Source organism: Pollachius pollachius (assembly GCF_949987615.1).
Source record: "Pollachius pollachius genome assembly, chromosome: 1".
Classification (NCBI taxonomy): Eukaryota; Metazoa; Chordata; class Actinopteri; order Gadiformes; family Gadidae; genus Pollachius; species Pollachius pollachius.
This window is the reverse complement of record NC_136934.1, coordinates 12295596-12311128: the sequence shown is the minus strand read 5'-3', so window position 1 is coordinate 12311128 and position 15533 is coordinate 12295596. Positions and strand designations below refer to the sequence as shown.

Below are 15533 nucleotides of genomic sequence, written 5' to 3'. Positions count from 1 at the left end.
GAGAGGGCAGTTCTCTCGCTCTCTAGCGCTTGCAGCCTGTTGCTATTATACCCGGTCTCCCAACACTGAACAGGGAGTGGGCGTACGAAAAGAAGGGAACAAGAGTGAGATATTTCACCAGGGGTAAGTAAAGCTTTAACAACAAGGCAGCAGGGCTTTAGCAGCACGCTTAGTGGTGTAATTCCCTCTATTGTTTTGAAGTGAATGGAGGGGATTGACTGGTGCCATTGACAGAGCTCGGTGTTCTGGAAAGTAAAAGCAGGGTTCTTCATCCCAGCCGCATATTTGTTTTAGTTGGTCAGAGTTCCAGACATACCAAGAACAAGGAGCTCTGTATTTAGCAGGAACGTGTGGGTGTGTGTGTGTGTGTGTGTGTGTGTGTGTGTGTGTGTGTGTGTGTGTGTACCATCCCCCCCAAGTACTGGATAGTTGAATCGTTGTTAGATAAAAACATTTAAGGTGAAAGGTAGACTTGTAAAAATATATAATTGTAGGTATTTAACTTGATACAAGGGATTTGTAATTAAGGTAGCTTTGGTTTAGATTTCATTACCTTGCTTGCTCATTTTACCTTGTGCATTTTTCTGATTTACAACTTATCTTGTGTTTTTTTTAAATCTCTCTTTAAATCTTTTTTATGGTTTATTCATTTTTTGTAATCTAAATTGTTGTTCTGGAATTTGGACTAAATAATGACTGTTTTTACCGTCTAGTCTGACCTCGAGCAATTCTACCTTATCTATGATCAGTAAACAAATAAGGGATATACAGGCTTTCTGCCAGTTTGTCAAGAATACCTCATGATCTTAATTAGTTTGTACTTATCTTTCAGAGCTACATTAAAAATAGTATAATGTATGTATAATTGAGTTTATCAATCATTCTTATTTCTTTGAAATTTTGTGATTTACTATGATGTTTAGAGTCGTTGATTTACCTGGCTAGCTTCCTTAGTCCATTGCCAAAACAATTACTGCTCTTGCTTTTACAGCAGAGGCATTTCAAACAGCCAAGTCATGTTTGTACTCGCAAAGGCAAATATGGATTGTGTGTGGCTGAGCAAACCCATAACCCTCTGTACAAATGGTACTTCTGTTGTTGTTGTTGTTGATGTTGACCATAGCTTTTTTTTTTTCTTTTTAATTTTGGTCTTCTCTGCAGAAAGAGGGCAGGGTTGCCCAAGCGCAGAGGAGGAGAAGGCTTCTGTCGCCCCCTACTATGTTGAAACCCCGTACGGTTATCAGCTGGACCTGGACTTCCTCAAGTATGTGGACGACATCGAGAGGGGAAACACCATCAAGAAGCTGAGCATTCACAGGAAGCCCAAAGTGGCCAAGCCCGCCGCCGTGCCCCGGGGCGGCTCCGTCGGGGGCAGCACCCACGCCGAATGGACCTCCACGGACTCCCTGTCCTCCTCCAACAGTGACGACAACAAGCAGTCCCCCGTGTTCTTCACCTCCAGGCTCCAGGTCGCTCCCCCGCTGACGCCCACCCTGGGCCGACGGGCCGGCCCCCACGAGCCGCCGCCCCCGCAGCATTCTTGCTTGAGTGCCTCCGAGTCCAGGCCGCTGCTGCCCCCACCTTCCCCGAGGGCTCCCCCCCGCCACAATCCCCAGGTGGAGAAGACCCTGATGGAGACCCGCTGGAGACTGGAGCAGGAGCGCCTGCTCATGCAGCACCACGCCGAGCCCGCCATTCCCCGCCGTCGCCTCGCCAGCTTCGGAGGCACGGGCTCAAACGGCTCCTTGTCGTCCTTCACCGGGTCTCTGGCCCATAGTCAGATCTCCCCTGGTGGTCACCAGCCCCCGGCGCTTAACGGCCACCTGCACAACGGGGAGTACAACCCCTACTACCCACCATCGGTGGGGAGCTCCATCCGCCACAGCCCAATGAGCTCGGGCATGACGACCCCCGTGACCAACGTCAGCCCCATGCATCTGCAGCACATCCGGGAGCAGATGGTGGTGGCCCTCAAGAAGCTCAAAGAGCTGGAGGAGCAGGTGAAGACCATCCCCATCTTGCAGGTCAAGATAGCGGTCCTGCAGGAAGAGAAGCGGCAACTGACGGCCCAGTCCAAGAGCACGGCCCCGACGGGCTTCCGCAAGCGCTCCTATAGCGTGGGCTGTGCCGAGCAGCTGGAAAGCCAGGGAAACCCCATGCAGAGGGACGCTGAGTTGCACATCACGGAGCCGGAGGCAAAGGAGCAGAATCTCCAGCAGCTCGAGGAGTTCAGACGCCTGGCCGCTGAAGTCCAGTCGCTGGAGAAGAAGACCCAGGACAACAACGGGGCCGACGTTCGGAAAGACCAGTTGGCTGCACCGCAGAACCGGACTCCCCAGCAATCAGTCGGACTCGCCATTGATGAAAACATGAACAACCTCAGCGTCACCCAAAGCAAACCATTAAAATGCAGTTATCGGGATATGGGCGTGGTGACAGAGCGGCGGGACACCCGCAGCGCGGGCGTGGGTGTGACGGAGGTCATGCTGGGCGTGACCAGTGAGGCGGAGAAGGAGCTGGAGCTCCAGCAGCAGACCATCGAGGCCCTCAAGGAGCAAGTGTACCGCCTCGAGGTTCAGCTGAAGGAGACCACCCACCAGATGGAGATGAGCAAACTCAAGCTGGAGCTGCAGGCAGCGGGGGGACCCAGCAAGAAGAAGGTCGACAAGGGTTGCATGGCGAGGCCGGAGATGTACAGTGCCAGCGTGGAGGCAAAGGTGCAGACACAGAGTCAGGGAGTAGGGAATCACCTGGAGACCGCCAATGCTACGACCTCCCAAAGTCTGCACACCCAGGAGGTGGGGGTTTCCTGCACACCCAGTTTGCAGAGCGTCGCCACGGGGCCGGAGGTGCCCATGGAGAGGTGGCTGGTCCGAGAGCGGGTGGAGGTGAAGGATCAGTGTGTCGGGAGACGGCTAGATACTCACAACCAGAGTGAGGGCGTAGAGGTGGAGGTCTGCGAGGCAGGAGTCAACACTGAGGAAACGATGGATACCCTGGTTGCAAGTAAAACGTTGACAGAGTCGACAAAGGAGTCGAGGTCAATTGGCTGTGGTGATTGCTCTGTAGACGTCAACGTGAGTCCGGTCAAAACGCTGGTTACTCAAGGAACCAACCCTGACTTTGTGAGCACGTTGGACCACGGTGTCATGGTCATTCCCGAGTCCACGTCTCGACAAACCAGTACCGACCTGGAAGTGTCCAGCAAGGCCACCAACACAAAAACGTCAGTCATGGCTGATTCTTTCACAAACACGACCCTTATGACCTGTGACAAACGTACCAGCACGGTGATCACCGAAACGAGGACAGTCGGCGCGGGGGAGGGTCTCGTACGAGATCTCCAGAACGCCGCAAAGAAGCGTTCGGTCGCCGTGGGAACCTCGACCGAGGCGGACACACTGTGCCAGCCGTGCTCCGTCAAAACCAAAGACTGTGGGGTGGGGACGGCGAGCATCCACCACAACTTCCTTGTCGGGTCGATCACCCGGAATATAGCGTGCGGACCGTCGCAGCCACTGGAACACGTGGAGGGCGGCCCCAAGGAGGCTGTGGAGGCCAAGGTTCAGGCAGTGTCGATGGAGGCTCCATCCCAGGGGGGCGCCGGGTTGGACCACTACATCGAGAGGGTCCAAAAGCTGTTGCAAGAGCAGCAGATGCTGCTGGCGGAGAACTACAGTGAGCTGGCTGACGCCTTTGGCCAGCCCCAGACCCAGTTTGGGTCCATCAACAGCGAGCTGGTCAACACGCTGTCCTCCATCAACTCGGTCATGAAGTATGGCAGTGTGGAGGACATTCTTGCGCTGCAGACGGACCCGGAGGCTGCGCGCAAAGGTGAGGTTCAGCACGGAAATTACACACACACGCACACAAAAGCCAAAATAGCTGTGTAGGAGGCAGTGAAACTTTATCACCCGAGGAAGACACAAAAGAGTGCGCAGGTTGTAATTTAGATTTCATCACGTTTCCCTTGGGCTATTGTGAAGTCCATATATTTTCTTGAGCAACACTCTCCATGCAAACTGTTGTGATTGTTAATAAAAGGCTGAATCATATGTCCTTACCCAGGAGAAGCCTGGGACTGTAAGGGTAAATACATTAAAAAATATGTTATTGCAATATAAAACAGCACTCAGATGACATCATCTGAATGCATAAGGCAATATGGATGTCATTCATACGCGCTATTCGTATTTCCTTCAGCTGTTTTTGTGAGCAAGGGGCTTAAACAAAGACCTGCCGGGTTTGCACAGGCCAAAGTTATCTCTGTCTCTAGGGTGTGGGTGGGAGAGGGGTGTTTTGGATCAGGACCAACAACGACCTCATTTAGTTTCTGGAACCCGGCAGTGTTGTCACAGTGTGACCATGAGTTGTGTTGTGTCCGTTAAGCCTCCATAGCGTCTGGCTGCTGATTCACGGCCGTGCGGTGGTTGCGTAACATGGCAGCGTGCTTAGTGACACATGAATCTGACACGGGGAAGCCGCTATTGTCCTGTCCTCGGGTACAAGGTTATTAATAGTCGGACCTGTTGTTGTCCTGTGTCGAATTTAAGACATGATTAATTACGCAGAAGAACTGTCCCAGTTTATTTGCCATTAGTGTCGAATGATAATTGTAGCTGATGGAACAAAATGGTTACAAAGTAATTAACCACTTCAAAAACATCCCTAAGAAGAGCTTTATTGAAATTGGTACATATGTTATTAGTTCAACACTTGCTTGTTTACAGCACAACAAAGATTGAATCACTCAATGTATGAATAAAATGTCAGCATTTTGTTCGACATTACATAAACACTACAGTGTTTGTGTTCGCTCAGAAATGCAACATGTTGGGACATGCCAAGTATGTTTGGTAGATATAATGTCCCACACCTATAGAGTTGGCTTTGCTCTTATCCTGTCGCTGTGTTTGAGTGTGTTCATTTGTTTATATTATGTATGATTTGACCTTCACTCCCTTGTTACTAGTTGGTTCGAGAACAGAACTAGAACGTTAAAGAACCATCTTATAGTTTGTGTTCTGTAGGAATGTTTCTGCTTTACCACACAATCCAGAGTGGATTCTTCCCTGCATATTTTCTTAGCCAATGATTGGCATGTTTTTACTTCCTTTAGTGCTGGACTGCCCGCATTTTTCCCAGACATGTTGCTATCATACAAATGTAGTCAGTTTTTTTTGTACATACAAATAGCCTTGCAAAAGTACGTTTTTTTTTTTTCTGATATGGTTTCAAATAATATAATTGAACACTTACATTTTCTATGCTTTCATACATTACCAGTAAACATCACATAAATATGTATTGGGGTAAATATTATTGTGAAAAACACTCGTCTATTTCATGTCCTCTACTATTTCATATTTTTATGAAAAACAAATGTTATTCTGGGCTGATCACCTGAATGATTAAATGCTACGTCTGAACTATGAAGACAATCAAAATTGGAGTCTCAAAACTTTCGAAACATTTCACCCATCCTAATGCATGTACGTTATCTCTGACTCTCTATCTGTGTGTGTTTGTGTGTGTGTGTGTGTGTGTGTGTGTGTGTGTGTGTGCGCGCGCGTTTGCCCCAGAAGTAAGTGTGCAGGAGGTCTCCCAGCCACAGCCCCGGGTCAAAGACCAATCCCCGGCCGGCCTGACGGCTGTGTCCCTGGCCGCAGCAGATAAGCCCGGCAGCCCGCGCGCCCAGCCCAGTCCGTCCGAGCTCAAGAGCCGCATGGACCAACAGATGTCCTCAGCGCTGCACGGTACCACTTAACGTCTAACAAACCCCACCCCCTTGGTTAGCACACAACCTCACAACCTAGCTGCTAGTGTGTGTGTGCCAGTCACACCCAGCAGAGACCCCCAGGCTCCTCTTCACACCCACACCTGTCAAAACACAGGAAGCACGCCGATTGGACGCTTTGGTACTTGCTGTACTTATGTACACGCCACATAACCTGTGTATATGTATTGTGTACATCTAGCTGCTAGTGTGTTTGTGTGTGTGTGGGTGTGTGTCACACCCAGCAGAGACCCCCAGGCTCCTCTTCACACCCACACCTATCAAAACACAGGAAGCACTCTGATTGGAGGCTTTGGTACTTGCTACACTGATGTACACGCCACATTACCTGTGTATATGTATTGTGTACATCTAGTCGACGACAACACCCCCCCCCCCCCTCTTGCGCGCTCCTGGCAGGGAGAGAGTGAGGCCCCTCGGTCGGGGCAAGTCTTGGCAGATGTGTGCTGAGTGTTCTGGCTCGTCGCTGGTATTTTGGTCTGCGGAGGCCTGTACTTAACATGGCTGGGATACTTTAGGCTTTGGAACAGGTTCCCATGCCACGCAGCTGGGACTGAAGAACCGGGACAAAGACACTTGCAAATCTCTCTCGCTCTGCTGATGTAGTTGTTGTTGTTGGCCATGTCAGAGAACTTGGGTTCTGATGTAGCATAATTTAAAGGGCAGATACCAGCCAGGCGAGCTTAGGAAGAAGTGGGCTCTGTTGAGAAGAAAGTAATACTTGTCCTTTTTGATAGGTGCTTGCTGGATGTTTTCCCAGCCTGGTACCACTTTCAGTCATTCCCATTAAACAATGGCGGTCTAACTTGAAACATTGTTGACATCCAGGCCAAGGTATACAAGAAGGCACAGAGTTGTGCTGATTCCTCAATTCAAAACCTTGTTTGGAAAGGAATGTTTTTTATCAAACACTGGAACATGAAAAGCCTGGTTTGAATTATGAAGGTCCGTTTTTTGAGGAGTCCTGTTCATGTGAATTTGGAAAAATAATTTTTAGATATGGAGTTTAAGGCGAAGCGTTTGTTCTCTGTGTTGCTCCTTCAGGGGAGCCATGTCATCAGAGCACCCTGAAATCCATCATGAAAAAGAAAGATGGCCGTCCAGGCTCCAATGGAACCAAGAAGAACCTGCAGTTTGTCGGAGTCAATGGAGGGTGAGTGTGTGTATTCTGTAGTAGAGTGATTCATCTTCAACGGTGTGTTTAGTGATTCATCCTGGCTATATTGTGTTCATCTATGCTCCACTTATTTGCTTGACATTTCAACGACCAGACCTCTTATGCTTGTCTTGTTTTTGTCTCCCCCTGCTGGTGCAGGTATGAATCTACATCAAGCGACGACTCCAGCTCAGAGGACAGTAGCTCCTCGGGGTCAGACGACGACGACGACGAGGAGAAGGAGGAGCAGAAGGTGAACGGTGCAAAGGAGGAACATGGGAAAGTAGAGGAAGAGACAACTGGGGAGGAGTATCATAACGAGGGAGCAGTGGATGTGGAGATGAAGTCGGAGGAGGAGGAAGGTCAAGAGAAGAGTGAGACAAGAGAGAGGTCAGTAGAGGTGACCTCAAAAGCAATCAGCACCCTTTGACTTTGTTTATTATATACATTCTGGGCCGACCAGTATTACTGATGGGACATGGAGCCTTCTAAGATTCACGCGCACATTTACACGCATACACACAAACCCGCTTGAATGTAATTATAATTATATAATCCATTATATAATGGAAACAAACTCAAGAAGGGAATTCAAACTAAACAGTCAAGCCGTTTGCATTCCAAATGTGTCTCTTCATTCGTGTTGTGTGTTTATATCCCAAGCATTGACGTGTTGACCCTTCTTGCAGGAGTGAGCTAAGTGAGAAGATGGTGGCTGCATGCCACGTCCTGAAGGCTCACCTCAGCGACCCCAAGGCTGTGAGCAGCAAAGACCTGGTGAGTAGTGTCTCCTCACCCCTGGGGGGGCCTGTCCCTGTCCTGTCAAATACACTTCATATTCTGTTTCCTGTATTGCTTTTTCTTTAGTCATGGACTTGAGTAGTGGTATAGCAGTCAGAAAGAAGTGACAGATTCAGATCCCCTGTCTATAGAGCGTCCGTTTATATATCTGTTTGGCCTTGAGTCAATTTCAACTGCTGAGAAAATAAAGTTCAACTGAAAAGTTGATTATTTACCATTAATTATGCACTGGATATTATTCAGAAGCGCGTTTCAAATTGTTTCCACATTTTATCTCCTTCTTGGTGCCAATCATGTGTATTTGCTGGGCAACTCTCTGCTGTCGGGTTGGCAGGGCCTTCATCAAAACACATTCAGTTTCCCTGAGCATAGAGGCCCAACATGGCCAACATGCTGGGCCTGAGTGTTCATCGCAGGGGGAATGTCGTGCCCTTTCTGCCTGGCCCTGCTGGGTTTTGGGAAGGGGTGGGTTGTGGAAAAGAATGTTGGCGCAGCCACAAATATTAGGGAAGTGGGCAAGGCACTCCAGGCAACTAGCTTAGAGTGCCATGGGAGAGGTTTGCTTATCGCAGTAATATAATTTTGTTGATGCATTTGTTGGTGAAAATCTGTTGAGATGCTGAATGCGCTTCAAACCAACACTCACTGGCTGGTTTGTATGTAGGTCAAAAGTACCTCATTTCATGAACTGGAACGCCCCCTGCTGTCCTATTGTAAAAACTGCAAGTACTTTAAAAGATCTGCGACACAGGGAATATGAAGTTGGACGGTTGAATATGGGCTTCTGCCATACTTTGAGATGCTCCATAACAATGCAGTCATTCTGTACATGGAGATTCTAAAACTCATCTTAAGGAAAAGATATAATTAAGGATGAATTAATAAACAAAGTAAGTAAAGTAGCAGTGTTGCTTGTAATGTGAATGTGGACTGCCACCACAGACACCCAGTTAGTAAGATTCATAACACTGCAAAAAACCTTGTTTTTGATGGCCATTGATGACGTTAAAAGAAGCTACTGCTATGCGTCCTGTGTTGACTGCAGATTCAACCCCTCTCTCTCTTCTCTCGCCCCCCCCCCCCCCCCACAGAGGGCCAGCCTGAACACAGTGCAGCATGAGTGGTTCCGCGTGTCCAGCCAGAAGGCGGCGCTGGCGAGCACGGTGGAAGACTACCTGGAGGGCTTCGCCGGCGTGTCGCCCGGCGTGCTGCGGCACGTGGTCAACATGGCCGACGGCAACGGCAACACGGCGCTGCACTACAGCGTCTCGCACTCCAACTTCCAGGTGGTGCGGAAGCTCCTAGATGCAGGTGAGGGTTCTCGTGGTGCTCCGTTGTCTTCTTTGTGGCGGGGGGAGAGGGAAGAGAGACGGGAAAGTCGGGTAGAAGAAGGATAGGAATGACGCAGGGCTCAACTCTAAGGTTTTTTTTCCACTTGCCTGGTCAGGCCAGTGGGTCTGAATTCTACTTGCCCAAAGTAAATTTTTACTGGCCCCTATACAAATGGTTAGCCATCTTCTTCTTCATCATCTAACAAGACAGCTGCCTCCCGCCAGTCTCGCCGGCTCGATTTTGACTGGCCGACGGCACATTCAAATCAAATCAAATAATTCACCAAGAGGGTTGTCATAGTTACTTGCCCCGACGTGGCGTTTTAGTTGCCCCGGGCCCTTACGCAAATTCTTATTGATGAGCCCTGGGAATGACGTGTAGCGTAGGACGGCGGTCTCTGAATCAAACCTGTGTTTTTTCGGAAGGCCGGGCTGCTTACATGGTTGAAGCATCAGTTGCACCACCAACAAGCCAGCCCTTTAGCAACCATCCCCGGTTCAGCAATGCTGTTACCGCCCAGTCATTTAGCTGACACTATTTATCATGAGTGACTTGAGGTGTCATAAAGAGCCGCTAGATGTTGAGCATCTCGCTGAAGGATTTGAAACCAAGTATCTTTTAGGCTTGTAGCCCGCTAGTGAGCAGTATTAAACTCGTTATGAGCTTCATCTTCCTTCCCTGCCGTCCTCTATACACTGCTGCAGATCCTGGCTGATCTCCTCTGTCCTTCATCGCTCACTCCCTGCTCGCCTCCACACTCACAGTGCCTACTGAGCCAGGGCCCTCTCTCCCTCTCCCTCTCTCCCCAGGCTCAATAGAGTGTGATGAGGTCTCGGCCACTTGGTACACTATAGTCCCTTTGTACCCTCTGGTCTTTGTGCCCGTGTGCGTTGTGTGACAGTCCGAGACTCCCACGTTCACCCCCTCTGTTCCATTGTCACTATTGTCCCTCCACACATCCACAGCCCCCTCCTCCACGCCCACCGTCTCGCCCTTCCCATGTCCCCTTCCTACCGCTCCCGGGCAGGCCGGCAGACCTCCCCCATCCAGGCTCTAGACCGGTCCCCTCCACTGTCTCTGCCAGGCCTCTGTCATGTAAGGGCGGCTTGTAGTAGTACGGTGCCTCCTTTCTGGGGGTATACAAAAGCAGCGCCCCGCGCCCCCCCCCCCCCCCCCCCCCCCCAACCCCCCAGAAAGGGGTTTGCACCAGGGAATAGATGGGGGTGATTGACACATCAGTGGCAGGAGTCCTTGTAGGTTGTCGTGTTGTGGAATGGTGTGCATGTGTGTGACAAGTCTAGCTATTCACAGTACGTGAAAGCTGACCAATCAGGAGAGGGGGGGGGGGGGGGGGGGACGTGAGCTACAACAAGACCACCCGAAAGGCAGCCCCGGCGTCGCGCGATATGTCTTCAGCTGGTGCTTGTGAACCCACTGGTGTGTGTTCTCAGGTGTGCGTTTTGTGCTTCTGTGTGGCAGACGTGTGCAACGTGAACCAGCAGAACAAGGCGGGCTACACGCCCATCATGCTGGCGGCGCTGGCAGCAGTGGAGTGTCCCGAGGACATGCGCATCGTGGAGGAGCTGTTCGGCCAGGGGGACGTCAACGCACGCGCCAGCCAGGTCAGTCGGGGCCCGACGTGTGACGAACAACGGGGAATACAGTAAAACCTCACGGCAGTGTGGCCCAACCTGTGGGTCCGCACCGCAGTAGTCCTCTGGATCTATGAACTGCAGGAAAATTCCTTATTTTTTGTTTATCATTTTGAGGGAATTTTGGATATTTTCATAGGGAAATAAATCAAATGTTTTTTTGCCTTGAAACTATACAAGTTAACTTTTATTTTTGTATTTTATATCATCCCAAGGGTATTTATAGTTTCTCTTTTTTTAGGGGCAAAGTGCCTAATCCAATGTTAAAGTGGCGATCTTGACGATCTCCGAAGATGTTCTCTAGGATCTATCTAGAGTCAGGCATCACAATGGGATGGAGCTTTTTGCAGTGTTATGAATCTTACTAACTGGGTGTCTGTGGTGGCATTCCATTCCACAAGCAACACACAGTTAGGAACGTGTTCACCCAGTCATGGTTGTTTTGCCAGAGAGGGTATGACTGAGCTACCTTGAGTTAAACAGACTCTGTTTAACTCACTTGTCTATTGTGGTGCTAAGTTCTTCTATTTCGCCATAGATGGCGCCAAAGACACCAAAACCGAGATCGGCGCAATTAGCCCTTGATATTCTAACCTTGATGAACAGCAAGATTCGTACTTTGGAACCACTGCTCTCGGCTGTGAAGAGAATCTATAAATTACATTTCTTAACAAATGTAAAGATCATGGCTAGAACCAGTAATCCTCAGAGTGTGTGTGTGTCCGTGTGTCCAGGCTGGTCAGACAGGGCTGATGCTGGCGGTCAGCCATGGCAGGATGGACATGGTGCGGGCCCTGTTGGTGCAGGGGGCCGACGTCAACGTCCAGGACGATGAGGGCTCCACGGCCCTGATGTGCGCCAGCGAGCACGGCCACGTGGAGATCGTCAAGCTGCTGCTGGGCCAGCCCGGCTGCGACGCCACCCTCAGCGACAGCGTAAGGCTACTGGGTGGAGGAGGAAAGGGGGAATTGGCCTTATTCACACGGCGGCCGTCTTGAATTGTAAAGGACCTGGCTGTAGCATTTTTTAAGGATTGTTTTGTTGACCGTACCGTTGCCATCATGACTAGTTTCGGTCCCAAAAAAATGACTTTAGTAGGAATACACATGTTCATAGTTTCTTGCAAATCCCTGAACTTTGCAAAGAGTGGCTTTGTAAAGCAAGCGCTACCTGCTGTTAATGAAACAGACAATTTTCGATAAGAGAGACTGCTAAATGACCCCATAGTTCAAATACATTTGAGGCTACTGCTGTGCCGGGGGGGGGCGGGGTTCTTCAAAACCAAAAAATCTCCAAATGTCATACCATAAGCGCCTGACCTTCTGAAGTACTCAATTTACCAACCCTGCTTTCTGTGGCTTCCTGTCCCCCCCTTCAGGACGAGAGTAACGCCCTCTCCATAGCGCTGGAGGCCGGACACAAGGACATCGCCGTGCTGCTGTATGCACACGTCAACTTCTCCAAAGCTCAGTCCCCGGTGGGTTCCCCAAACACGCTCTGAACCATGTTCGCTCTGATCCCATTAGTTCCTTTTCATTGTTATTTTACCTTTTGTTTACTGTGTTTTGTGTGTGTGTGTGTGTTTTAGGGTACGCCTCGCCTGGGCAGAAAGACGTCGCCCAGTCCCACGAGAAGAAGCATGTTTGATTAGAGGTCCCGCCTCTTCCCACAAACCCTGTGCTGCTATTGGTTCTCATCCACAGACGTCTTACCCCTACCTGGATAAGACTTCTAACCCCTAGACACCCACAAACCAAGTTTTTGTCTTTTATTCACTCTAAATCGTTTAGATCGTTGCGTATACTCATATATGCCTCCGACATCTCCAAAGTGTCCTTTTATTTTTCATGTAATAAACGAATGTAACAAGCTTATAGAAGGCTGCGGTCATATAGCGGTTCAGACAGACAATAGTACAGACCAACATTCAAGCCAATATTTAGTGCGAGTCGGCAAAGAGTTACGACGGCGATAACGTAAAGGAGCACGCGTCGTAAATCGGCATCACCTTCGCAGTCATCGTAAATGTGAGCCAAGCTTTGACACGACAGAGCGGCCTTCAGTATATCCGACCACTGCTCCGTGTGCTCGTCCGTGTATGGCGCCGGTCCCGTGTACAGCGCTCTCCCCTCAACACCCCGTATGTATCCTGGGGGCCCCAGTCGGCCCCTGAGTGCACCAAGCTTTCGTACACAGACGCGGAGCGTGGAGTCCCTTTATTAGATGTAACTATCGGGAGAAATTATACTTTTATACAAATCCTTTGTATCTATTTAAAAATAAAATCACAGTATTTTTGCGAGTATTTCTTATGATGTAACATGACATGAAGTTATATATTTATCAAGGTATATAGTTTTAATGCAGATATATGTATTATTCCATTGTGTATATACTTTGTTCATTAGAGATTCTAATTTTCTTTTTTGTGTCTTTTTTTGTCCAGCCTTCTTTCCTTATATCGTCTAATGTATAGTGTACGCTGTTCACTTTGTTAGTGTTAAACCAGGTACTGATTTCCATCTTTATTTGAGATTTAAAGTGCCTGAGATTTTTCCATATAACAATAAACGTCAATTAAATGCAATCCAATTGGTTTTTGTTTCCTTCATGAATATCACAAAAAACTCTCCATTGTATCGTCTAAATCTACTGGTAGGCCAACCTTATCATAATTTCCCCATGATTCATTTGTATAATTATTTGTATATGACTAAACGATCAACTCTTGTTGGGGTGTATCGTCGACTGTCCATTGAAACTGCATTTCTGACTACGTGCAAGCCTTTTTAGTCAAGCGAAGACCTCACAAAAACGATTTCACTCCAACTAGCGCCCTCTTCTGTTAAGAACTGATACTACAAAGAAAAAAGTGCGAAAGGATTCCAGATGCACAACGATAATGGAAGAGCTTATGTCCCTGAATTCACAAGCTTCCTTAATGTGTCAATACGTCGTCAATCGTGGTAATATTACAAATGCATATTAAATATATTTGGTATGAAATATTGAATTAATTGCAGTATTCAAATCTTAAATAAAATATGCAAATGGATGCTATTGCAAGGGAGGTTAGCCGTTTTATGGGGTTTCAGTGCTGTTAGTTAACGGGGACATCCGTGGCAGTTATTTGTCCCGGGTGGTTGATTTAGGGCTGAGTTTAAATTATAGCATTTTAATTGGTAACTTTTCATTACCCTCTTCATTGAAGTGTGCTTGTAAGGCCTTTAATGATTGCCGTTTTTAGTATGCCATAGTAGTCGGTCACATTCATAGCCAGTGTGCAGTAGGTTATTGTGTGTGTGATTGTGTAACCGTGTCAGACTGATCAAATATGTCAGCCTGGGCATCTGCTTCTCGCACGTCTGCAGGCTGCATTAATGAATGTTAATACATTTGTATCGTTAAAAACCAGGGAAGCATAACGTTTAATTTAGTGTTATATTTTAGCGTTTCAAGGACTAGTCATTGGTTTGTTAGTTCTTTTTCACCTTCCGTTGGAAATTAAAAAAAATAGTAAAAATAGTATTTGAATATAACAGTTTTTTATCAACTTCATGTCAAAATGTGTGAATGTCATTCTCTTCGTCTGTAATCCACCTCATCGTAGGGGATGTGCATGCCTACTGTACACATCCCACCCTTATAAGGTGTTTGGGTCTGTGGGACCCGTTTTCAGTTTTTAGCTTAATCAAAGTGATACAAATAATTATTTTTTTGAACTAAGATTCATTGGCTTTGGCTCATTTTCTTTGAGGAACATGAATCAGAAAACATTTTCAATGACCCCCCCCTGTATACCCCCCCATCACATTTATATTACACACAGGGTGTTCGGGTCCAGTGGACCCGGAGCTAGTTTAAGTGTGGAAATCAAAGGTCCTGTGCACCCTAATTTTCCCTTCCTCCTCTGTGTGTGTGTGTGTGTGTGTGTGTGAGAGAGGAGAGTAAAGCAGGTTCTCGTACCCTTGGTGCGAGAACCCACAGTGGGCGCCCACTGTTCCCGCACAAGGTTGCAACATTGTGTCAAAATTGGAGAACCCAACACTATCTTCACCCATATTCCCACACATTTCACCCTCTGACTTGCGGGAACCAAGTTTGGGGACCTGACACTATAAAAAGGCTCTGTCAGCGTCTTATCACGTTGCCATCTTATCACGACTGATCAAGATGGCAAAGCGATTCTCTGTTCAGACTGCCTTACAGATGTTTTTTGAAGAGACAGAGGGATTTGATGGTGATGCAGAGGAAATAGTGTCAGAAAGTGAGGACAACATTTCCGAAAATTCAGAGTCTGACACTGAGTTTGAAGAGGAGGATCAGAATCAGCCAGCTCCCAAACGTAGAAGAGCCTCAGGGCTAGCCCTTCAGCAGCCAGGACAAGCCTGCGAGCAGCCAGCCCCAGGACCATCCCATGAGCAGGCAGGACCAGCCCGCATGCAGCCAGCCCCAGGACCAACTCGCAAGCAGCCAGCCCCAGGACCAGCCCGCCAGCAGCCAGCCCCAGGACCAGCCGATGCGCAGCAAGCCGCAGGACCAGCCGGTGAGCAGCCAGCCATAGAACCAGCCATTGAGCAGCCAGACATTGGACTAGACTGTCAGCAGCTTGCAAATGACAACATATGGATGTCAAAAAATGGCAGAATTGAATGGTCTACCTGCTCAAGAAATGAACCCCCCCGCATGGCTGTCAATGTGATTCGGATGCTACCAGGACCTACACGCTTGGCAGTCACTCATGCACAAGACATCAAGTCTTCTTTTGACCTTTTCATGCCATCCCCTATCAAAA

General features: G+C 48.5%; 1 protein-coding gene across 4 annotated transcripts in view; it reads left to right on the top strand.

Moving 5' to 3' along the window:
- kank1a (KN motif and ankyrin repeat domains 1a) overlaps nt 1–13312 on the top strand; it is a 34830-nt gene extending 21518 nt beyond the window's left edge. For 3 of the 4 annotated variants that reach the window (XM_079755905.1, XM_079755906.1, XM_079755907.1), the window contains exons 3-12: nt 1162–3834; nt 5583–5756; nt 6842–6950; nt 7113–7343; nt 7643–7730; nt 8846–9065; nt 10566–10708; nt 11473–11673; nt 12117–12215; nt 12327–13312. In XM_079755905.1, the coding sequence (XP_079612031.1) occupies nt 1162–3834; nt 5583–5756; nt 6842–6950; nt 7113–7343; nt 7643–7730; nt 8846–9065; nt 10566–10708; nt 11473–11673; nt 12117–12215; nt 12327–12389 (4001 nt within the window). In that variant the 3' untranslated portion in view covers nt 12390–13312. The remainder of the gene's footprint in view (nt 1–1161; nt 3835–5582; nt 5757–6841; nt 6951–7112; nt 7344–7642; nt 7731–8845; nt 9066–10565; nt 10709–11472; nt 11674–12116; nt 12216–12326) is intronic. The other variant, XM_079755908.1, reaches the window with a different exon arrangement.
- Nucleotides 13313–15533: the final 2221 nt, after the last annotated feature.